The sequence below is a fragment of the Dermochelys coriacea genome, chromosome 5 (genome assembly GCF_009764565.3).
Source record: "Dermochelys coriacea isolate rDerCor1 chromosome 5, rDerCor1.pri.v4, whole genome shotgun sequence".
Taxonomy (NCBI): Eukaryota; Metazoa; Chordata; order Testudines; family Dermochelyidae; genus Dermochelys; species Dermochelys coriacea.
Window position 1 is genome coordinate 62,486,259 of NC_050072.1, and position 25,873 is coordinate 62,512,131.

A 25,873-nucleotide genomic window follows, 5' to 3' on the forward strand; every position below is an offset into this window, starting at 1 on the left:
ACAGCTTGCATGTTCTATTCCTGGCTATCAGGAAGCAATATTTTTTTTGGTTTTAAATTCTATAGAAAGGCTACTGTATATACCAAACTGATTAATCTTTTTTACAATAAAATAAATCCATGTAGATACTTAGTATGCAATGCATTTAAAAAGAATGTTGTCATATTTCCCTTACATCTCATTCCCAGAGATTTCCAAATCAGCAAGTACTGTATCTCCATATGCCAGGAAGCACAGATCCAAGGTGGTACAAACACCAAAATACATTATCTTTACCTCCTTCTGAAAACAGTGAAATGCTTGCCTCAATACTTATTAGGCCTACTTTGTCCTTATTAGTTCCCAGCTCCCCCCCCCCCCCGCCAAAAGGCAATAAAAGATTAGAAACTATCCACACTATCCCCAAGGTCTTGTCCAGACTAGGAAAAATAAGTAGTATTTATATACAAGTTAGCTAACATGTTTTTCCCCCTAGTGTAGATATAGGCACAATGAAATTAACTGTCTATCCCTCTACTACTGTCCTCTCTCCTCCAGTTCATACTTCAACAGGTGAGTCTCTTCAAGGGAGAGTTATTTAATCTGACATTTTCCCAGCGAATAAGTACTAGTGTGGGAGACCAGAGCCTTTATTTTTTCCTCCCGCATCATTTCCTCTCATCCCCACAAACTTATAAGTGGGATATATCTTCCTTCCCGTTGTTTTCAATAAACATGTATTCCAAAGCATGGACAATTCCTTCAGTTACCATAGAGTACAGTGTACAATGCAATGTGCAACTGCTACTCCTCAGAAAGATTGTGCCTTCATCAAAGTACCAGAGGGGATCTCCCATGACCCTTTGCTCTCCTTGGACAATCTCTAACACTTGAAGCAGAAAATTCAGCCTTTTTGTTTCCAGCTGCTGCCACCACCCCCTCCTCCTCCAGGCAAGTAACTCAGCTTCTCTTCTACATTCAGCGCAAGCCCACTGCCAAGACCTGAGGTCTAAGTGTTTCTCTCAGTTCATCTCTTGTATCTACATTGTCAGCTAAACTATGCCCAACAGCACCCAATGCTGAAAGCCAGGAAATTTTCCTGGACAATGCATGTAAATACAGAAGCAGCTTAAGCAGTACTGCTGCACTGGGTATGTGAGAAGAGGTAAAATTGGACCTACCCCACTTTGGGACTGAACTATGTAAGGGAGACACCCATTTTACCCTCAGACCCCATTTGGTGCAGCCCCTCCCCTTAGCTATATGGTGTTTTGGAAAGACTGCAGGGAAGAGCCAACCAGAGACTGAAGCCAGCACAGCAGCTGCACAGGCACCTTCACCTGGGACCAATGGACAGATATTATCTACAATTTTGACTGGACTTTTTCTGCCCTGTGCCGACTGGCTGTTTGCTTCAACCCCCTCGGCCCCGTCTCAGCCCTCAACCCCTCCTCTAACCTTGGTCTACATTAGCAATTTATGCTAGTATAAACTATGTTGCTCAGGGGTGTGGAAAATCCACACTCCTGAGCGATGCAGTTATACCAACCCAACTCCCAGTGCAGAAAGCACCTCTTAGGAAGGTAAATTATCTAAGTAGGGTCTTCACTGATATGCCATAGCAGCTTTTTAAGTGTAGACAAGCCCCCAGTCTCTTCACCCTAGCCTCATTCTACACCTCTCTTCTCTCACCTGCTCTTTCCCCCTTGCTCCTCTCCCCTTGTCTTTCTGTTCAGCTAAATCCCTCTTAATGAGCACCTAGTTAACCAGTGGAGCAACTGTGGAAGGTAAAAGAATCTTGGGCTGATTAAAGACAGTGTGTCTAAACATTCAGGGATTACTAGAATCACAAATATTTTAGACCAAAATTTTTTCTATTACTTTGATTAACAGAGGAAGAGTATGCAGAGGTGGCCAACTACAGAGTATTAAACATTAATTAGTGCTGAATTTGGATCTTTATAGTTTACTGGATATGAAAAAGTTTGTATTTTTCTGGAGGTGACGGGATCTATATAGGAAGTGAAATGAAACTGAACATGAAAATAGAGAAATCCATACTTAACTAGGCAGCAATGGCAGGAAAATGTTTCTGGTACCGCTCACTCCTAACGTTTGCAATTTGGGCAAAGCGGAGGAGAAAGGAAGGTAAGATTCAGTCACATTTGTATGAAGATTCACCACACCAATTAATCCCCTACTTACTCACCTACAGGAAGTGTTCAATTGGAGGAGTGAGTTCCTTGGTTTAAAGAAGCAAATCTATTTTCTCTGCATGACTTAAGTCCTTTTGGAAAGAGAGGGATGGGAGGGTGGCACACAAGGAGCTTGTGGGGTAGAATGGAGGAATGTAAGGAGCCCCTGGTGTATAAGATTGTCCTACAGAAGCTACAAAGCGTGTGGTCCTCTAATGCAGTGCAGGACTGTGAGAGAGAGAGAGAGAGAGAGAGAGACACTTATCTTGGAAAGGTAGGAGTTTTAAAATGTAGACAAAATTGGAGGGTATAGTGGATAATGAGTAGACCCTCCTTTTAGTCATCTTACTGCACAATACCGTAAGAAGGAGAAAATGACAATAGTTAGGAGTACTCCCTATCATAGGAGATCAAAAGAAGCATAACTTCTTAGAAGTCTAGATAGACAAATGCATTAGAGACATGTAGGATTACTGATCTTTCTTATTAAAGAAGTTTTACTCTGAACCCTCAAATGATGCATACAGCTAGTCTTTGTAACTTGGGACAGTAATTCAGTGTCTTTCCATATAGTCTTGGTTCCGTTTGTGCTTTGTGGCTGCTTGCTCTGTATATAAAAATTCCAGTACTAGATCAGACCAGTGTACTAGTACCTGTACTAGATCAGACCACCTAATCAAGTATCTTGTTTGACAGTGGTCAGTACCAGCTGCTCCCGAGGAAGGTGCAAGAAAACATGCACTAGGCAGTTCTGAAACAACCTGCCTCCAAGGAAAGTTCTCTCCTAATCTCTACTAGTAAGGAGTCGGTCATACCCTGACGCATGAGTGTTTATAGCCCTGACAAAACTCTTGCATATACATGTTAACATTTACTCTAGCAATTCTATAAATGCTTATCCATTTACTGATCAATGCTTTTTCAAATCTTCCTAAACTCTCAGCATATCTTATGGCAATCAAATTTACAGGCTAATTTTGTGTTGTGCGTGAAAAAGGATTTCCCATTATCAGCTCTGAACCTGCAATCTTTTAATATCATTGACTGTTTTGTATTAGGAGTGTGACTAGAAGTTGCTGTACTTTCTCCAATTACTGTGGGTGCTAGACTCCTTCAGTGCAATCAAGTTCTGCTCTTGAGCTGACATTTTGGTGGGGGCTGTGGCTGCACAAAGTAGAGAAGTATATCCCCTCAGGTTCTAGTGTTAGGACATCCTTTTGAAAGTAGGTGATACAATGAGTGAACGTAACATAAAAAGATAAGAATGGCCATGCTGGGTCAGACCAAAGGTCCATCCAGCCCAGCATTGGTCACTGTTGGTAGACTGGATGCCAGATGCCCCAGAGGGAGTGAACCTAACAGGTAATGATCAGTAATCTCTCTTCTGCCATCCATCTCCACCCTCTGACAAACAGAGCCTAGGGACACCATTCCTTACCCATCTGGCTAATAGCCATTAATGGACTTAGCCTACATGAATTTATCCAGTTCTCTTTTAAACCTTGTTATAGTCCTAGCCTTCACAACCTCCTCAGGCAAGGAGTTCCACAGGCTGACTGTGTGCTGAGTGAAGAAGAACTTCCTTTAATTTGTTTTAAACCTGCTACCCATTAATTTCATTTGGTGGCCCCTAGTTCTTATATTAGGGGAACAAGTAAATAACTTTTCCTTATTCACTTTCTTCACACCACTCACGGTTTTATATACCGCTATCATACCCCCCCCCCCCCGTCTCCTCTTTTCCAAGCTGAAAAGTCCTAGACTCTTTAATCTCTGCTCATATGGGACCAAACCCCAAATCATTTTAGTTGCCATTTTCTAATGCCAGTATATCTTTTTTGAGATGAGGGGACCAAATCTGTACGCAGTATTCAAGTTGTGGGCGTACCATGGATTTATATAAGGACAATAAGATATTCTCCGTCTTATTCTCTATCCCTTTTTTTAATGATTCCCAACATCCTGTTTGCTTTTTTGACTGCCGCTGCATACTACGTGGATGTCTTCAAAGAACTATCCACGATGACGCCAAGATCTTTCTCTTGATTAGTTGTAGCTAAATTAGCCCCCCCATCATGTTGTATGTATAGTTAGGGTTATTTTTATCAATGTGCATTACTTTACATTTAACCACATTAAATTTCATTTGCCATTTCGTTGCCCAATCACTTAGTTTTGTGAGATCTTTTTGAAGTTCTTCACAGTCTGCTTTGGTCTTAACTATCTTGAGCAGTTTAGTGTCATCTGCAAACTTTTCCACCTCACCATTTACCCCTTTCTCCAGATCATATATGAATAAGTTGAATAGGATTGGTCCTAGGACTGACCTTTGGGGACCACCACTAGTTACCCCTCTCCATTCTGAAAATTTACCATTTATTCCTACCCTTTGTTCCCTGTCTTTTAACCAGTTCTCAATCCATGAAAGGATCTTCCCTCTTATCACATGACAACTTAACTTACATAAGAGCCTTTGGTGAGGGACCTTGTCAAAGGCTTTCTGGAAACCTAAGTACACTGTGTCCACTGGATCCCTCTTGTCCACATGTTTGTTGACCCCCTCAAAGAACTCTAATACATTAGTAAGACATGATCTCCCTTTACAGAAACCATGTTGACTTTTGCGCAACAATTTATGTTCTTCTATGTGTCTGACAATTTTATTCTTTACTATTGTTTCAGCCAATGTGCCTGGTACTGACGTTTGACTTACCGATCTATAATTGCCAGGATCACCTCTAGAGCCCTTATTAAATATTGGCGTTACATTAGCTATCTTCCAGTCATTGGGTACAGAAGCTGATTTAAAGGACAGGTTACAAACCATAGTTAAAAGTTCCGCAATTTCACATTTGAGTTCTTTCAGAACTCTTGGGTGAATGCCATCTGGTCCCGGTGACTCGTTACTGTTAAGTTTCTCAATTAATTCCAAAACCTCCTCTAGTGACACTTCAATCTGTGACAATTCCTCAGATTTGTCACCTACAAAAGACGGCTCCGGTTTGGGAATCTCCCTCACATCCTCAGCCGTGAAGACTGAAGCAAAGAATTCATTTAGTTTCTATGCAATGACTTTATTGTCTTTAAGTGCTCCTTTTGTATCTTGATCGTCCAGGGACCCCACTGGTTGTTTAGCAGACTTCCTGCTTCTGATGTACTTAAACATTTTGTTATTACCTTTTGAGTTTTTAGCTAGCTGTTCTTCAAACTCCTTTTTGGCTTTTCTTATTACGTTTTTACATTTAATTTGTCAGTGTTTATGTTCCTTTCTATTTACCTCACTAGGATTTGACTTCCACTTTTTAAAAGATGCCTTTTTATCTCACTGCTTCTTTAACATAGTTGTTAAGCTACGATGGCTCTTTTTCAGTTCTTTTACTGTGTTTTTTAATTGGGGTATACATTTAAGTTGAGCCTCCATTATGGTGTCTTTGAAAAGTGTCCATGGAGCTTGTACTGTACCTTTTAATTTCTGTTTAACTAACCTCCCCATTTTTGCATAGTTTCCCTTTCTGAAATTAAATGCCACACTGTTGAGGTGTTCTTCCCACCACAGGAATGTTGCTTGTTATTATATTATGGTCATTATTTCCAAGCAGTCCTATTATAGTTACCTCTTGAACCAGATCCTGCGCTCCACCCAGGACTAGATCGAGAGTTGCCTCTCCCCTTATGGGTTCCTGTACCAGCTGCTCCAAGAAGCGGTCATTTAAAGTATCAAGAAATTTTGTCTCTGCATTTTGTCTCTGAGGTGACATGTACCCAGTCAATATGGGGATAACTGAAATCCCCCACTATTATTGAGTTTTTTATTTTGATAGCATTTCATTGTCACTGTCCTGGTCAGGTGGTCGATAATAGATCCCTACTGTTATATTCTTATTAAAGCATGCAATTACTATCCATAGAGATTCTATGGAACATGTGGATTCATTTACGATTTTTTATTTCATTTGATTCTACATTTTCTTTCACATATAATGCCACTCCCCCCACCCTGCATGACCTGTTTTGTCCTCCTGATATATTTTGTACCCCAGAATGATTGTGTCCCACTGATTGTCCTCACTCCACCAGGTGTCTGTGATGCCTATTAGATCAATATCCTCCTTTAAACACAAGACACTCTAGTTCACGCATCTTATTAGTCTTCTAGAGTTTGTGTATAAGCACTTTAAAAACTTGTCACTGTTTATTTCTCTGCCCTTTTCTGATGTGTCAGATTCTTTTTTATGAGAATGTTTCTTGTCTGAACTGACCCATACTTTATTCTCTTCCATCCTCTCCTCTTGACTAAAACCTAGAGAAGCTCTATCAATAGAGTCTCCTCTAAAAGAAGTCTGTCCAATCCATATGCTCCTCTGCAGCAACCTCCTCTAGGGGTCTTTTTGATTCCTAGATTAAGGCCAAAAAGGACCATTGTGACCCTAACAAACAGGACTTCTCTAATGAATTCCAGTTTGAACCAGAGCATATCATTTCTAACAGCCATCTTGGTTTAAAAATTGCCAGTGATTAAGAACACACCACAGACCTTGGTAAGTTGTTCCAATGGTTAATTACCCTCACTGTTAAAAATGTGTACTTTATTTCTAGTCCAAATTTGTCTAGCTTCATCTTCCAGCCATTGTATCTGATTAAACCTCTGTCTGCTAGACAAAGGTTATGTAATGTTTATCACATTCCAGACTGCTCCTAAATTTGTGTGTTGTGTCTATAAAGTATGCTGTATTTTACATTTATGTAAAATTAGCTAGTTATTGTGCAGCCTATTACTGGCAAGATATTATCATGGCAGTCATGCTATGTTACCTCAAAAGCAAACTGTTTTCTAAAAGACAGTCCTTATAATATCTCACTTATTACTATTACAAGTACTTAGAAGGCACTCATTGCCATGGATCTAGGTAACTGCATGAACTTTATAATCAAAGAAATGTATAAGCTTTCCAGCAAGCTGAAAGGTTCCCTTCACCGGCCAGAATGTGAACAAGTCAGTTGATAATTAAACTGGAAGTAATCTGATGAAAATAATTAGTTAAAATGGATTTCTCCCCTAAATTTGATCCTGCATCCATTGCTCATCCCCAGTTATGGACAGGACTTCCCCTTTTCTTCAAGGAAAGCACTGATAGGCTCCAACTGTTCCACAAATCTATTTAACACATTGCTGATTGAAAATCACCTCACAGTACAGTAGAAAGAGACACTGTTAGGTTTGTCTTCAAAGATCCAATTCTTTAATGAAAATTTTTTCCCATTTGAGCAGATGAAATTGACAATTGTTAGGACTGTTTTCGTAACGTTTTCATACTTGAAGTATCTGCCTGTGAGATATTCACAATAGATGATGCAATTAACAGGGATAAACTCCAGAAATTTGGGATTACTTTTCAAGAGTCTGATAAGGCCTACTCCCCACCCCCACCATTGCAGGTGCTCCATCCACTGCAACATGGACAAGTTTATCCTGACCAATTTGTCACTGCTTTGTCAAGAGAGTGTTCTTTATGTCAACACCGTGAGCTGTTTCTTTTAGCGCCACTAAGTCCAACATTTTTCCGTTCACAATTACATCCGTGGAAACGTCAACAAGTATAGCTAGTTGTGGTTTACCTTGTATATCTGTGGATTCTTCGACAGTTAGGCTGAATGATAGAGAATTCTTTAGATAGTGCTGATGTTGCAAGCAAGATCCAAAACAGACTGGAAGATATGCCTCTTTATAGTGTGGCATGAAATTGGAATTTGCTTTATTAATTAGTCATTGAAGTTTTGTGTTACTTGGATGTAAAATTGCAATCACTTCTGCAACATTCTTCTTAAATTCATCACCACAATATGGACATATTGCATGAGTGATATCCCATGACATCATAAAACTAGCTCAGGTCGTTGTGTCAGCTTCCTTACTGAATGCTGAAAATAGTGTACGACAACTGTTTAGGTGCAATTTTTATGCAGCTAGCTTGTTTTTCCTTAATTCTGATTTGGGAGGGTATTTAGATGAAAAAAGTTACTGTGATTCATTTCATAGTGACGTTTCAAGTTGCTCGCCTTGTAGTGAGTGAGTGATGCATTGCAGATAAGACAAGGGTTTGCCATCTTTAAGAGTGAATGCAAAAATCTCTCCCATTCTAGTTTAAAACTTCAGTTTTCTTCTTCAAATTGTAAGAGGTCATTGTCATCCATGAAATTAACCTAGGCTTAACACTTCAATCTAAAACTACTCAAACATGGAGTTATGAGCAGTAAACACAGCCTGTATTCTGTGGAATTAAAGGAGATCACACGCATATGAGGACCACGCAGCACAACATCTGAATACAGAACGATGCAATTTCCTGATACAACGTGCATGTTCAAGCTTTTCTTTCTATCTCATTCTCACAGTATCGGGTTCACCATGGCTTAAGTATTCTCTTGAAGTATTTCCTGGAGTCCCACACACCTCTCTCATTCTCCACCTACCTGATGGGGTGGTGGGGCTAGGGGGCTTCTGCTCTGCGATGGGGTGGTGGGGCTAGGGGCATTAGGCCTGCAGGGAGGGTGCACCAGGGCTCAGGGCTTCTGTCCTACAGGAGGGCTGGGGGCGGCGGCAGGGTTCAGGCGGTGCTAAAGCCCCAAGTCCCAGCACCCCAATCCCTGCGGGGCTAAAACCCTAAGCTCCTGCCCACAGTCAGGTAGGCAGAGAATAGATGTGGGGAATGGGGGCTCTGTGAGCTGCACTTTAACTGTAGAAGAGAAGCATGTGTCTGACAAGCCGTGGTTTGGCCATCTTCTGGTCTAAAGCATTTAGTTTTGGGGGGGAGAGGGGTAGATACCTACAACTAAGACAGTTTTTAGAACTTCTATTCTGTTATTGTATGAACAGTAGTACTAAATTAAAATATCATTCGTTTCATAAGAGTATCTTCATGCAACATCTTCTTAATGCTTGCTAGAGCAAACATAGGAAACTTCCAGACCCTAAGTCATTAACAAAATACACATTAAGAAATTACCAATAGATTTATAATGATCACCTGAAGTGCTTTTTTCTTGAGAAGCAAGCCCAGGGACTTGTGCATATTTCTCCCAAAACAAACAGCTGAGGTATTTTAGCAGCTGCATTCTTTATTCTGTTTTAGAAGTTAGCTCTGGCATCAACCACATCAATGGAAAGAAAATCCCAAATATGGAATTCAGTCACAGAACAATTAAGTGACAGATGAGTCCATTTTGAACGACAATGTTAATATTCGTTAAGAATGTTTATGTCTGCATTACAGATTAGTGATCTTTGGATTTTTTTTGATATTTATTTAAAAGCGTCAGTTCAACTTTAGAAGTCTAGCAACTGCAAATCAGTGCTTTTGCTGACTTAAAATGAAATTTGACAAAAAACAAATGCTGCAGGATACTGAACAACACTGCTAAATCCTCTCTTTAAAAAAAAAAGCTTGGGAAGCTTTTGAAAACACTCTGCTGAAAGGATACATTTTGAAATAATTACCAGAATATCCTTAAAACAGAATTGATGCTTTATTAGTAATGCCTCACAATGTAACTATCCTCATGAATAGAAAATTCTAGCACAAGTTACATTCATTAAAAAAAAAATAAAGATAATTGAAGGACTAGAACAGTTATGTAAACATTTTACCTTTCCTCTAAGTGTATTTTACTGTTCTGTTGCATGTGGAAGAGAATGCATTAATGTCGTACTAATAAGTACTACATGTATTTAATATGACTCTGAAATTTTAGTAGCATTCAGTACACAGAACACACATTTTTCCTCTAGTGTACTGAAAAGGTCTCTTAAGGGGAAGGGAAGAGGCCTCCAAAACACTGTCCTTGATGAATAAAACTAAAATATACATTAAGGTCTTCTGGCATTAAAACTGTTTAGACGGTAAAGTAGGAAAATTGTCTTGTAAACATTCACAGATTACACGTTAAGAACTTCACTTATATAAAAAAATCAGTATCTGACATACCATGATAAATACCCAGATTTTAAGAAGAGCTTAGTGTAAGCTCCAAAGCATGTCTCTTTCACCAACAGAAGTTGGTCCAACAAAAGCTACTCTCTCACCCACCTTGTTTCTCTAATACCCTGGGACCAACATGGCTACAACACTCTATACAGATTTTAAGTGTTAGCATTCAATGCATCACCAATTTAGTAACCTCATAAACCTTCCCACTACTCCTTTGCAGCAATGAATTAAGAAAAATCTCAGTAGTGCATAAGAACAAGTAAACAGTCACATTAGCTTCTGCACAAATGGAGAGAGACAATGGGAGAGGGGGCTGAGGGAGAGAATAGGCAATTAAGTTTAGAATTTAAACACTATCAACTATATTGCCATGAAATCAAAAAAAAAAAAAGCTCTGAGCCTGTTGTAGAACTACATATTTATGAAATGTTTTTCATTGTCTGTTTTATAAACAGCTAATCTATTTCCATAGAGGCTGGTTACTGTTCACCTTAAGAAAATCATCTAAAATGCTTTCACTTCATGATAGTATTTCTGCAAATCATAACCTGAACTCAAGTTTGTCTCCTGCGCTAAGCTTCATACTGTTTCATTTAATGGACCACTTCATAAGAGAAGGATCCTTTCATAGACCCCATTTCCACTCCCATCCTCAGCTCAACCCTTCACCAGCTGGCTCCAAAAATGTTTCATTTTACAGACTTCCAAGAAGAGCTTACATCACTGATGGCTCAGACACAATAGTTTAAAAACTCGCCTGTCTACACAGTTCTCAAGCAGACATTTGTGATTTCTTCTGATCCCAATCTAATTCTATTTAAACTGCTGATTTACAATACAAGTTAACTCCTCTCTGTGTTTAGGGTTTAAGGGAAAACACATGCCAAATGTCTCAATCTATTTAAAGGAAAAAGGAGTTTACTCAGGAGGTAACTGAATCTTTTCTGAACTATTTGTGAGATTCACATTAGTTGTTCCTTTTGCATATGTAATTATGAACACTTCTAGAAGAAAAAAAAAGGCAGACGTCTAAGTAAAAACTAAGTTTTATTTACTGCATTATTTTTATCTGCCAAGTTAAAAATTAAAATAAAACAACTTACCCCTTGGAGTCCTTGAAATTGGATTGAGGGTCGAGAAGGAATACGATTCTATAAAAAATTTGTAAAAAGCAGTGAAAAAAATTATAATAAACTTCACAATTCCAACGCAGAACGGGGTTTACCATTACAAAATGATCTAAACAGACATTTACAAAGTTGTATTCCTCTTAGTAACAAGAGACAAAGGTTCACTTTGAAAAGAAAAGCTACATGTTTTATAATCTGAAGAAATGTAAATACATTTGACCTTGAACTTCAATCCCTAAATGAAAATAGAAGTGTTAATAAAATGAAAACCTGAACCTTTAGGTAAAAAATACTTGTATATTGTACCAAGTTTGTTTAGCAAGCCAAACTTAGTGTACTTCTAAATTTATACAAGTTTGATGAAGATGTAAAGCGGTTTCCATAATCTGTAAATGGCTATATATGCCATTACACCATTTAGAAACCAAGCAAAGGTTTAATATGCATTAAATAATTTTTCAAGATTTTCAGCATGGATCCAACTTTTTTCTTTTAAAAGCCATTTGCTTTGTCGGACGTAACCTAACAATCTTCCATATGTTGAGTTGGTCACTGAACTGCACAGATGCTAAAGGTTTCAATATAGACATTACATGGTTTAAAACCAAGTTATAGTTACACTGAATTATCCTTCATATTATATTAATTTTAGTCAGAGTACAACTGTAACTGAGGATCTTCTAAGATTACATATATTTAGGGCCCTACCAAATTCATGGTCCATTTTGGTCAATTTCATGGTCATAGGAATTTAAAAATAGTTATTTTCATGATTTCAGCTATTTAAATCTGAAATTTCATGGTATTGTAATTGTAGGGGTCCAAAAAGAAGTTGGGGGGTATCACCAGATTATTGTAGAGGGGGCTGTGGTACTGCTACCCTTAATTCTGCACTGCTGCTGGAGGCAGTGCTGCCTTCGCAGCTGGGCAACTAGAGAGCAGCGGCTGCTGGCGGGAGCCCAGCTCTGAAGGCAGAACCGCCGCCAGCAGCAGCGCAGAAGTAAGGATGCATGGTATGATATTGCCACCCTTACTTCTCTGCTGCTGCCTGCAGAGCTGGGCCCTCAGTAAGCAGCCACCACTCTCCAGCCACCCAGCTCGGAAGGCAGCGCAGAAGTAAGGGTGGCAATACCACGACCCCCCTGCAACTCCCTTTTGGGGCAAGACCCCCAATTTGAGAAATGCTGGTCTCCCCCATGAAATCTGCATACTTTAGGGTAAAAGCACACAGAAGACCAGATTTCACAGGGGGAGACCAGATTTCATGGTCCATGATGCATTTTTCAAGGTTGTGAATTTGGTAGGGCCCTACATATATTATTAAATGATCTAAAAGGGTTAAACTGTAACTCAGCAATACAGCAACCTCACCCAGAATAAGAAAGATGAGGGCTTTTTTTAAATGCCTGTCATTCCTTGCTAGATATTTAGCTATAATACAGTAAGAAGCTAACTGCAGATCATGCTCAGCAATTTAGTACGGAGAACTAAACTGACTGGGATTATATGAGTATAGAAACATGCTGTTCTTGCACGTCAAAAAAATCAAAGAGAAGCAGATTACTCAACATAAAAGGAAGGAGAGTCTTTCATCATTCTTTTAATTGACACTTACATTGTTGTAAACTTCAGTGTTTGGAACACATTACTTGAAACCATGAACAAAGAATTCCAAAAAAATTAAACAAAGTCCGTTTCAGAATTTGTCCTGAAAGAGTAGTTAGAGACAACTTAGATAGCATTTTGTGAGACCAGGAGTGGGACAGTGAAGTGTCTGTTAATTTGTAAAACTAGAGTTCTTGTTTGAAGCTTTGCTCCATGACTTTTTAGTTCCAATAATTAAGTGAAAGTTAAAAGTAACAGCAAAAAATAGCTCATTTTAAAAACTGTGTTAAGGCCCATTCAAGTGTTCCATAAGTTTACATTTACATAATAAAAAGTCTATAGTTTCTTGGTTTCCTTAGATCAAAATATAACAAACCTAAAAAATTGAGAGAAGGCGCTTGAATATAGTTGGGCAGTAGTGAAATTTTACAGAAAGACTACTAAGGCAATATAATTGTCTTATAACAACTCTGGATGCCTGTTAAAGAATAAAGAGGCATGTGTTATGGTAGTGCATGTAATCATTAACTCTGATTCAGAATGTTTTAAATATTTTAAAAAGATGCTTAATGACACCCTGTTTTAATTGCCTACACAGCATTGTTTATTTTAATCAGAAAAAGCTATAATAGAGAATCTAAAAAACTGTAGGTATCCTAACAGTATATGAATGGAAATTCTGGGATTGATTCAAATACAACAAACTAGAATAAATAAGCTCTTCACTGTAAAAATACTACAAATGTAGCCAGTCTTGTACACACTAAGAGTCAAAAAAATATACTCAAATCTGTGTTGAGAAGTCCCATGTAATATTTAAAGTTACTGAAATTTAAGTTTTAATTTTAAATTAGACAATGTTAAAGTGTAGCGTTTGTGCTAAAAAAATGCAGTAAGGCATGCCAACTAATGTTTAACATTCTACATAATAATACCAAATCCAAAAATTCAAAAAGCTTGAATCAGATCCCTGCAAATCATGAGTTTTTTAAAAATAAAAATCGTATTTCCTGGTATGATTCAACTCCCTTCCTCTCTCCCTGCTCCAAGGAGATATTATTCGATTGAAAATTGCATACATTTTCAATCTAAAGTTATCAGATTGTATGATAATTACATTTATTTCTTCCAAACAATACATAATACAATAAAGCCAGCAAATATTTATAGGTAGAGCTGGTAGCATTGCCTGTAGTTATGGCTATTCAACACTTTCCATAAGGCCTTGTTTCCAGTTGCTTATAAATTTCCCAAACTTTAGCCATTCAGCTGAAATATTCCATGCCAGGTATATTTCAGAGAAAATTTGGGAAATTTCAGGCAAAATATTTCAGATGTTTTCAAGTACAGCGTTAGGGTAACAAAAGATTGTTTACCTATGTAAAAAAAAAAAACCCCCAAAAAACCACCTTACAACCATTTCACTGGGAAACCTCTAGGGCCCCATGTCTTGCAGCAGGAATTTGAAATTTGTTAAGAGGACCCTGGTGTCAGGTATGTACCTGTTGCTATCACTGACAAACAGTCTAAATTTGGCCTAGTTACAAGTCTCTGAAAACTGCAGTTCACATATGCTCAGTAGAAGTTTGTTAGAGGCTGGTAACTAAATTTTCTGAAGATTCCATCCACAAAGATCATGACCCATCTCTACACAGCTCCAATATACTGGCCAGACCACTCATCTGCAAATCAACTGAGACGTGCCCCAACCCAGGCTGCAAGGGACTGAGCACAGTTTCTTCTGAAATTGCTCCTCCTGTTGCCTCTGTGGCTGCTAGCCATAAGAACTGAGAGACAACTTTCCCCTCCACGCTTCCTGACTCAAGTTGGGGGGGAAAGGAGGCTGAGAAGTGCAGAGAATGAGCGGTGACAGACAGGAGTTGGTGGGAGGGAAGAGCAGGGCAGAATAGAAATAGAGGAATAGTGGCAGAGTGGGGTTTGTGGTGATGAGATAGAAGCAGAGGAAAAGACTGGATGGTAGTGGCTGTGGGAGGGAAGAAGAGAGCTTCCACATGCACAGGGCTAAAGATTGTGGGAAAGCAAGAGCTCTTCAAATTATCGTGAGAGTTCCTGCAGCAGGACTAAATCATAGGACTCAATTTGTGAATGCTAGCAACACTGCTACAGTCAAAGAAAGCATTGTCAAAAAAAACCAAAACCCTTCATGTTGATGGAATTTTTATGCTGCTCCTAATAGTGTTCAGAGTAGCAGCCGTGTTAGTCTGTATCTGCAAAAAGAAAAGGAGTACTTGTGTTCCATTTTGCTGGGGAATAGGGAATACACTACTATTAGAAAAGGAGTACTTGTGGCACCTTAGAGACTAAGGAATTTATTTGAGCATAAGCTTTCGTGAGCTACAGCTCACATGCATCCGATGAAGTGAGCTGTAGCTCACGAAAGCTTATGCTCAAATAAATTCCTTAGTCTCTAAGGTGCCACAAGTACTCCTTTTCTAATAGTAGTGTGTTCCCTATTCCCCAACAAAATGGAACACTCCACCACTTGCAGTTTAAGCTAGCTTCTCAGACAGTATTTCTTTTTGAAGTAGTAAATTTAGTAAAGTTATCAAATAAAGGGTGTGTCTTCACAACACTGTTGACCCTAATGATTGGCACTGGGATCTGAACTGCTAGGTTTGCTATGGGGTCGCTTTGGCGAGGCTAAGCCCTATATGCTTTACCATTACCTTACTATTTCTGCACTCATCTGTGACTCTGGGGGCATATCCCATGGTTCTTTGTGATGACACTATAGGGCTCCTTCTCCAAGTCAATTGCAGGAAAACTTGTCTGCCTTTTGAGAGGAATTATGGGAAGGGCATTGGAGGAATATCAGCAGTGATACTGTCTGCATTCTCACTTCAAAGTCAGCAAATTCCACACTGAATTAGACTGGAGCTCATGTTCTATTTATACCTCAGCTATATAAACTAGCTTGAGCTTAACGCACCTCCAAACCTGTTAGAGGGTTTTTTTTGTGTAGATTGTATAGGGGATCGGGCTAAAACCCAGGTAAGAGTCTGGATTAACTATGCAATGAAGACATACTCTTAGTCTGATAGGCCTGATGTTTCACTGTGGAAGCCAAGAAAGAGCTACCAAGGGTAAACAATTAAAATTTATCAGTTTCTCAAAACAGAAGACAATTTAGTTGGTTCACCTAACTTTGAACACTTGGAAACAAGCAACAAGAAAAAAAAATTTCAATGAAACTCAGAAAATTTGAATGATGCTAATAGAAATTCTGCTTATACCATGTTCCAGTTTTGCTTAGCCATATTTCCATCCTTGTAGCTAAACATATACACCAAGCAGTGTTTTGCTGACATAAAAGTTAATTTTAAGACTTCATTCAGAGCTACGTGAAGCTTCCAAGGTCAAGGATCTTGCCTCCACACTGAGTTAAACAGTATCAAAGGAACTTGGGAAGTTTGTCGTCAAGTGATATAGGGCTAGGTGTCTTGTGAACACTTGAGATACTCCAAGCCACCTTGTTTAAACAACCCTCAAAAACCATTACCAGAACGTAACTGATGCAAAGATGTCTGTGACTTTGTCTTTACTAGGAAGAGAAGGTGTATTCTTCATTCCAGTTAAAAACCTAGTGAAGATAAGACTATTTGTAGTTTTCACACAAGTTACAGGTCAAATTAAAGACTCTGGGGGAGCCTAGTCATTAACTCAACCTACTTGTGTGTTAAAATTAGACTGTTTTGTCTTTGGCCATAGCTTCACTGCAAAAGAACAGGTCCTTTTACAACATGATAGCTAACTGAAATTAGCTATCTTGCTGTAAAATCCTCACAGAGACTAGAAACAGGGAGTTTTTACATTCATGTAGCTAGTCAAGATCAACCTCAAATTGGAGAGAGTGGCATTCTGTTGAAATTTCCCATTCACACAAGCCTGCAGAACTCAAAATATGGCCCATTTTAATGTGTTCTTCAGGTGCACTTTTGAATGTATATCAAGTCAGCATATATTTATGGGCCCATATCAAGTATCCAACAATTCAAGCAATCCACTGTACTCTGAACAGTTTACATGTCCTACATAATAAAAGTCCTACATAATAAAATACATACAGGTCCTACATAATAAAAGTTCCTAATGTTGGTGTATAGTAATGTTCCCTGCAAAATGCATGGCCATGTGGCAATCTTTTCCAGGGCTGCTTATGTCTCTGTGTGGCCTTGGCAGGAATGTGGTGTGGCCCCTTAAGAACCTGCTCCTCTCCCTCCCCCCCAGGACAGGGTGCATGAAGCCCTGTCTCCTCCTATCAGAGGAGAGGACTGGGAGAACTTCAGGAGGACAGAAGTCTCACAGACATGCTTGCACAGCTGGGAGAAGGCAGCAGTTCTGGGATGCCCCATGCACAGGAATTTAGGGGAGAGGTTCGCCTGGGCTCTCCGCTGACAATCCAGGTCAGCAGTGGCTCTGGTCTGAAGGGGCCAAATCCCTCCCCCCCTTGCCCAGCAGTTGATTTCCAGGGTTGTGGCAGTTGCTGCTGCCACTGAGAGGCAGTGGAGAACCTGGCCAGAGGGTGTGTGTGTCTGACACCCCCCAACTGAATCCTGGCCAAATTCCTAAGGCTGCAAATGGCAGGGGTAGAGACTAGTGTGCAATACTGGAGAGGAATCACCCTGGGGCAACCCCCCCACCTCCACAACACAGCGCTCATCCTCACACAATCCCCCGCCACCACGCACACAACTTGTGTATGTGTGCGTGGTGGAGGGGGGATGACAAATTCAAGCTAACACTTGCTCAAGGACAAAAATGTAGTGCTCAGTGGAGTTGTTAGCCTGTTCAGTACAAAGAAAATTTAGAGGAAACAATCCATTGTTTCAATTTTCTGGAATAAAATTTAGTTTAATATTCTAAGTAAAAAGTTATGTATCAGGGTTCCTCACAAAGCATCAAGTCAGACACGAATGTAGTGACTGTGTAGGCTAACGCAATAGCCATATTCTATTAGACAAGCTCACAGATTTTGAAATATAAACCAGTTTTCAGTTCAGCAAAGGAATGGATAACTAGGTTATTTCAACTGAGAAAATGCCACATAAGAACTAAGTTTCTAATCACAGAGCAACCCAAAATGAGCAAATGAGAACCTAACATGTTATCTAAATAAAAAGGACAGAACTATTCAGAATGCAAGCTTTCTTCCCTCAATCCCAACCTTCGAAAGAGTTCTGTACTGCAGTAATTTACCCAGTGTTAATCTCAAATTCTGATATGAGAGCGGGACTTTCTGATCTGTTTTGTAGCATGTTGCACTATCATGAAGGACCCAAAGTTCAAATCTTAAATTAGTGGACTTGCAGCTGCTAAGTGGAAGCCTAAGTAGGGTTCAGGCTTTATTGCTTTGCAGCACCCTTGCCAAGTAAAATGATCCAGTAGTTTGTGTGGTCAAACAAAGAAGCCACACATACTTTGCCCTAAACGCAAGAGGCCAATAGCAACAAGAAAGACAGAGATCACCAAGAGAAAATAAAATACTGAGGTATTAAGGTGCAGTCTGAGTATAACTCAGACCTGCTTGTGAACACAGGGAGAAACCCTATGGCAGGATTGTTCATGCCTATACGGCTATGATGGACTTTATTCAGAGCATCACCACCTTAATGTAAAACGGGTTCTCAACCTGGGGGTGGTGACCCCTGAGGGGGTCGTGAGGTTATTACATGGGGGGTTGCAAGCTGTCAGCCTCCACCCCAAACTCCACTTCACTGTGTTAAATATATATAAAAGAGTGTTTTTAATTTATAAGGGGGGGGTCACAATTAGAGGCTTGCCGTGTGAAAGGGATCACTAATACAAAAGTTTGAGAACCACTGATGTAAAAGTTAAATCAAATGGCAATAAAATGTAGCTTTTGTCTTTCAAACATTGCTGCAGTCACATTTTACCCCAGGGGGGAAAAAAAATATAGTTTCCAGCTAAACATACATTTGAGGTAAAGAATGAATACAAGCCTGTGTAGCAGAATGTCACAAACACAACTGTAGTGGAACGGCTCCACGCAATTACCCAAGATCTAGTTTTGGGAGGAAAACAAAACCACCACCAAACTTATTCTTTTCTAGGTTTACTGTTTAGTTTATCAAGAGATCCTTTGGGCAGAGACCTTGTCTGCTCACATGTCTCAGTCTCCATACACAGGTATCTTCCACTCCTCCACCCCCTGAATAAGGTTAATTATGTACCACCAGTTTTCTACCAAGTTGGCTCAACAGATGCATCAACATCTCTAATGTGCTTTTGTTTTATAATGAAACCTTCTGTACTCTGACAGGTCTTTAAAAAAAAAAAAAAAGAAATGGTCAAACTGGAGAGGACTAAAGAGCAGAAAGCCAGTTAAAGGTAGTTGAGGAAGCATGGACCACAGAAAAAACAAACAAACCTATTAGGTATTTTGGTCCATGTTCCTGCCAATGAGGATTATTCCTTAGTGTACATTTTCAAGTGATTTGTCCATTCAAGTGAAATCAAAAGCCACACATGGGCAAAAACACTGCCTACAAGAATTAAAAAAAAAAAAAAAAAAAAAAAAAATGATTAGCCGCATGAGTTCCATAAGCTCCAAGTGTAAATAATACAAGATTATATACTGGACTCACGTTATTAGCTACTCTGCCTCTGCAACTGAGAAACTTGAATGACTACTTAGTTTTTGAGTAAAACCAATCTAAGGTGGTAGATTTTTGAAACCTATGTTCTCAACTCTATTCTCTCATTGGTCAGGACTAGCAGCAATTACCATTGTCATTTGACAGCTATTTTTAAGATGTTGAAAACTGAAGGATTTTCCATTAAAAGGCACACAGAATAATCTGCAGCATTCACTCTACTTTTGCATGGAGAAGCAAACTAGTATTCCATTCAGCTCTACCTTTGAAATGAATACTAGTGTGAACAGGGCTCAGCCATTTTCACTATCATGTTGCCTAACCCCACACATAGCAGGATTACCTAACACAGCAGTAAGAATGCCAGCAGCCACCTGAGCCTGTGTACACTAGTGCTCCCAGCATTGCTACCAAACGTGGTAATATAACACTGCAAGATTTTATCCAGAAAGTGTGTGTGTATATACTTGGCCTTATAAAAATGTTAAAGAGGGCACTCCACATGCTCTAGGACCTTTCCATCATAGATTACTGCTGGCCCCATCTCCTACATTTTCATTCCAATCTGTGCATGCCAAGTAAAGAATCAGGGATTTCCTGCAACATGAACCATGCTGAAGAGATTCAGTTAACAGTTTTGTTGCAGATATGACTATGTTTGTTTTTTTTAAAAACAAAAATATTAAGAATCCTTGCATTAAGAATTCAGTTTATGTGGAAGGAGGCAAACTTTTAATTTAGTAGCTATGACAAGGGAGTGTACTTTTCAGTCACTTTTATGTAAACTATTTGAGTATTAAACACAAGCGCAATACTGCTTGCAGCCTACTAACGTGGTATCTAGATGCTACAGCGATGGGTTCACTAAGACTTTTGAGGGTTATCCTTGACCCTGATCTTTCCTCATAGCTCTGCAAGTTTGGCTACTGCCTCCTCTGAAATGTTGCTCATGTGTATTACACAGAAAGCCTTCAAAACAAGAATTGGTAATATTAGGAAGAGCAGAGGAATTACAGGTACAGGTGAAGAGAATAGACATTTACAGCTTTCCTCAATTCTATGCAATACAAATTCTAAATTTTCAATAAAAAGTTTCCTATTGCAGAGAGTGCATTCCTAAGCCAAGCCAGTGTTCTGATAGCCTAGATAGATAGGTAACAGACAGGTATTACCAGCTAAAAAAAAAAAAAAAAAGCAGCAGCTGCAAGAGTGAGAACTCTTCATTCCCCAGCCATCTCAATGACTTGTGAATTGCAAGACATAATTGTGACCATTTAGATGTTAATTATGAAGAGCGTCTCCTTTTTTCTCCATCCAGAAAATGTAGTGCTATAAAAAAAGATATTCTAATCAATTGCTAAAATACTGAAAGGCATCTGAAATATAATTCAATAATCAGGAAGCATTCTGATGTAGATGACTGCTTGGGTAGAAAAATATCAGAGTTGTTATAAGATTATTTAAATTGATTTAATCCTTTAAACTAGTCAGGTTTCTTTAAACTAGAAATTTCAGTGGCTAAACCAACTTGAAATTTGTTAATTAAAACAAAATTAGTATTATGTAACAGCTTTGTAGTTCTTTAACTTGCCATCTGTTCAAATGGTGATAGATCCCACCCTCTCTCATTTTTAATTCCTGCTGTATTAAACTGCAGCTAGGGAGTTAGTTTCCATAGAGAGAATCCCACTCACATTTACGTTACGGTGTGTAACACCCATTGTTTCATGTTCTCTATGTATATAAATCTCCTCACTGTATTTTCCACTGAACGCATCCGATGAAGTGAGCTGTAGCTCACGAAAGCTTGTGCTCAAATAAATTTGTTAGTCTCTAAGGTGCCACAAGTACTCCTTTTCTTTTTACTCACATTTATGAATATAATAAAACAGCAACATGTACTTATGAAGACATTAATTTTTCTTCAGATTTTTCACTGTTTTGTTAATACTTCAATTTTCCTTTAAACTGCAGAATAATGAAGCCTGATAAAAATATTTTTCTCGGTATATTTTGTGAAAGACCACAAGAATTGAGAAACTGATCATCACTTAAAAATAAGGTTATAATTTACCATAATTGTTTGTACGATGCATTTACTTGCAGTGAGGAAAGCAGTTTTATTGCCATCAGCAGAGTGTCCAAAATGTCATCTGTTCTAACATGCAAGTGTCAATTTCAGAATCCAACATTATACACCATATTTATAGTTTATACACAGAAAATTACTTTTTAGAATTAAATTTGAATATAAAATATTAACTTGTTTAAAAGTTATAGAACTATCTTAAAAAAAAACACATTTGAAATATTTTCCTGATAGTCAAACTTGATCGGAGAAGTACACATTTCACCTGTTATATGGACCAGTAAGAATGTTTCCTTCCTTCACTACCACAAGCAAGACACTTTCAATAATTATTTTAATGGTCACCGGACTCCTTGTTTTTGTGGATACAGACTAACACAGCTACCCCGATACTTTAATTGTCTTTATGATTTTAACAATTTGGAATATGGTTGCAACTTCAAATATCAACAGAAACTTTAGTCATTTAAGTACACATGCATTGTGTAAGTTTGCTTTAAACCCTTTAATGACATTGCTAATAGATTTTACAGCCCTCCCATATACTTATTTAACTTCTTGTGACTTTCCAACCATGGGGCGCAAAAGCTCAGAAACAGTTTATATAGATAACAAACACAATTTAGTCAGTAGTTATAAGGAAGAATGCTATAACTTACTTAACCAAGTGGCACTAGATGAAGCCTTATAAGTATTTCTAAAAAGTTCTCTATTTTACATCTGCAAGTGTCCTTAAGCCACTGGTTCACAAGGATAGCTGTCCCTTTAAAAGTTTACAGAGTATCAGTGACCATTTTAACCCTGCCCAGACAGGACTCATTCTGGGGCTGTGAATAATGCATAAAACCCAGGGAAGCAAGATTTACATATAGAGCTGCAGGAATTAAGTTCCCCACCAGATGAAAGGAAACCCCAAGTATTCATGCCATAGTAATAGCTGCAATTCCCCAATCATATACAGGACAAGTGGCAATTCAAAGTTTGATTCTTGTTCTGCATTTGGCAACAGTCAGCCAATTTTACAAGCAAAAAAAGACAAGCTGTGGTATAATTATGTAGCACTGGAACCCAGGCTGGCTAGACATTGCTAAACGGTAAGAGTGCAACATGAAAGTAAGCTGCCAAACACGTTAAAACAAACATAAGATGTCAGCACATCAGAGGAGACAGAGCACAGCACACTAGAACACTATTTTAGAGTAAGCTGTTTATTATGGAGGAAGGAGATGCAGCTATTAGTCATAGGGAAAGGCTCAATTTGGGGGGTCAGTTATGGGAAATCCAGGTCTGAGTCAGCCTTTAGTGTGAAGGAGGCTGTAAAGGAAAAGAGTAGCCAGGTTGGAAGAGCATCTGGTATCAATCAAGAACCTGTTACAGCCAAGTCATCACCCAGCTTCATCTCTCCTTTTACTGTGACCACTTAACTCTTTATTTTATATATTATATTTTTAAGAAGTGTTTCTAGAAGCTGATTCAGTGAGTGAAAGAGGTCTTTTGGATGAAGGCCTGCTGGCACTTAAGAAAGCATATTCAGAAAAGAAATGTTCAATCAGCACCTTCCCCTCCCCAGGTCCTGTATTACACACTACAAAAAAATTACACAGAAGCCCCAACAATTCTCTTTTAATCATAATGAAGTGAAGGGATAGGAGAAAAGACAGGTATTTATCTTGAAATCCAATGAAAGGACACACTCTAATTAGAGCTTAATCCTCCTCCTCGGGACATACTGTAGCACGTAGCCACTTTTAACTTCCATTAAATGCAACTTGAGGTCTCAAGTTTCAACTGGAAAACTACAGTCAGGAAAAAAGGTTATGGGCACCATCGCCCTGCTGCACAAAGTCTCTGAAGAAGGTTTTTGGTTTTTTTTTTTAAACGCAAGATGTAAAATGCTGCCTGAAACTCTACAAAACTTCCCATCCAGAATTTAAAATCGGTTTAAACTATACAAGACACACCTAAGATCAATTTCCCCCTCTAGAAAGAGATTTAAGGACAAAGACAAAAACGACATGACCCTCACCCCCAAAAAGGCAGGTCACCCCAACTAGCAGCAGATCTATTGCAACTTTAACTCTCTTGTGTTGAACAATAGCCCCTGGAGGGAGCAGCAGCCATTGCCACTGGAGACATGGGGCATATCATAATCTCCCAGGGCCGCCTGGCGGCAGGGAGGCCCAGGGAAAGAAGGGGGGAGAGCTGCCATAAAAGAGTTTTCTTAGCAGCATTAGAAAGATGTGTAATAAACCTGTCATGGATGGCACAGTCACTTCAGACCCACAGCCAGCCACCTCCCGCTTTCCCTAGGAGTCAGGTCTGAAGGGGGAGAGGAGGAGGAGACTGGCAGAGCCAAACACAGACATGACAGCTCAGCGAAATCTGCCCCATCTGGGAGCTGCTGGCTCCGGTCACCGCTGGCTCCAGGGACACCAGCTGGCACCAACGGGGGGGGGGGGGGGAGGGGAAGGGCCGTGTTGTTCCCGGGAACTGGCTCGGCAGCAGGCGACGGGGGAAGAGGGGCCGGTCCCACAGGGGCAAGTCCCCACCGGTAGAGGCTTCAGGGACCGACCAGTGAACACGGGAACCCCCGGGGGCAGAGGGGAGCCCGGCCGGACCCCTTCGCTGCCTGGCAGCCCCGCAGAGAGACGTTTACTCCTCACTAGCTGCCGCCTCCCGGGCGAGCGGGCACGACGAGCGCCGGGCAGGGCAGCCGAGCCCCCGCCGCACCACCGCGGGTTCATCCCCGCCAGGGACGGTGCCAGCCCCGAGGAGCGCGGGGAGCCCCTCACCTTGTTGCCCTGGTAGCTCTCCAGAGCCCGGAAGGCGGTCTCGGTCAGCTTGACGTGCAGCACCGTGATGTTGTCCTGGATGACCCTGCCGCAGGACACGCCGTACCTGCCCCCCTCCCGCAGCGCCGCCATCTTACACTGCCCCCCGCCCCGCTGCTGCCACCGCCGGGGCCGCGCTGCCTGCCGCCGCTGCCACCGCCGCCGCAGCTACAGCCATCCTGCCGCTGACGTACCAGCCACCCCCGCCTGCGCGCAGCCGCCGCCGCGCCCCGCCCACTCCGCACAATGCCCCGCCCGCGCCGGCGGGGACACGCCCAGCGGGCCCGCCCGCTCCGCCCATCGCGCCGCGCGGAGGCGACCCGGCCGGCTGAGCCGGCGGCCCCGAACGCCAGCACGAGCCAGGCTCCGCGCGGGGGGAGGTGCGAGGTGCTGACGTCGGCGGAGATTTATTGAAACACGTTTGATGTCATTATTGACGTTCCCAGCGACCGGGGTTGAGCCTCCTACGTGACCGGTTACTGTCCTTCCCCCGCAGCGGGCGCCCTGCGCCGCTGCCCCGAGCCCCCGGGGCACGGGCACGGGCACGGGAGGACGCGGGGACAGCGGCGCACAGCCGGGCCCTCCCCCGCTGTCCCCGTGCGGGCCGAGGGGGCGTTAGTCGCAGATCCGCTCGCGCGTTCCAGCCCGGGCCCTGGCGTGCGCTCGTGTGCGATCGCCTTCCCCGCGCCCGCCCGGGCCCGCCCGGGTATCTCGCCGCGCTCCGGCGTGGCAGGGCGCTCCAGCAAACAAACCCCTTGTTCCTCCACCGAGGACTCCCCCTTGTTTTTGCTGAGACAGACTAACAGGGCTCCCGCTCTGAAGTCTTGTTCTTCCCGTGCTTCCGAAGCTGCCTGGGAGCTGCCATAACAGGAGGCAGATAGGGGAGCAGCGCTGTTCTTAGCTGCCCCGGCGTGCGTTGTGATTCCCCCGCAAAACTCCCGCTCACCCCCGGCTGCCTGTGACATGCCTCTTCGTTCTGATGATCGGGTCCCTCTCTCTTTTCATGCTTCTTCCCCTCTCCTGTGCTGTCTTCTGCGTTGTTGAATCCACCTTCTCCCACCCAACCAAAGTGGTGTAGTTTGTTCATGTGTGGCTGAAATGGTGACAGAGAATTGTAAACCTCCTTGGCCTCACGCATCCATCCTGCTGCAACTCTTTGCTGCTGCTTCCTCTACAACATCACAAAATCCATGTTTTCCTCCCCAGACCCTGACCCAACAGCCCAACCCACATCAGGGGTTTTGTCATCTTCACCACCTAATTTGTCTTCTCCCGTCTCCATCACTTTATCATCCTCTTGGGTTTCTCTAGACAAGTGTCATTTAACTTGAGTTAATTGAGTACCACACTGCATCTATAGGAGGGCTTAGGTTGGTGTAGCTATCTCGTTCAGAGGTATGGATTTTTTCACACCCCTGACTAAT

At 41.0% G+C, this 25,873-nt stretch overlaps 1 protein-coding gene across 5 annotated transcripts in view; it reads right to left on the reverse strand.

The window, feature by feature from the left end:
• Nucleotides 1-24,664, reverse strand: part of ELL2 (elongation factor for RNA polymerase II 2) — a 65,624-nt gene extending 40,960 nt beyond the window's left edge. For 2 of the 5 annotated variants that reach the window (XM_043514168.1, XM_043514170.1), the window contains exons 1-2: nt 24,411-24,502; nt 11,263-11,310 (exon numbers count right to left, since the gene is read on the reverse strand). Coding sequence is in view for 2 of the 5 variants with exons in the window: in XM_038401128.2 (XP_038257056.1) it covers nt 11,263-11,310; nt 24,411-24,542 (180 nt within the window). In the remaining 3 variants the exon portion in view is untranslated. Of the gene's footprint in view, nt 1-11,262; nt 11,311-24,410 lie in introns of all 5 variants that reach the window. The other 3 variants (XM_038401128.2, XM_043514167.1, XM_038401129.2) reach the window with 3 other exon arrangements.
• Between the last annotated feature and the right edge of the window lie 1,209 nt (nt 24,665-25,873).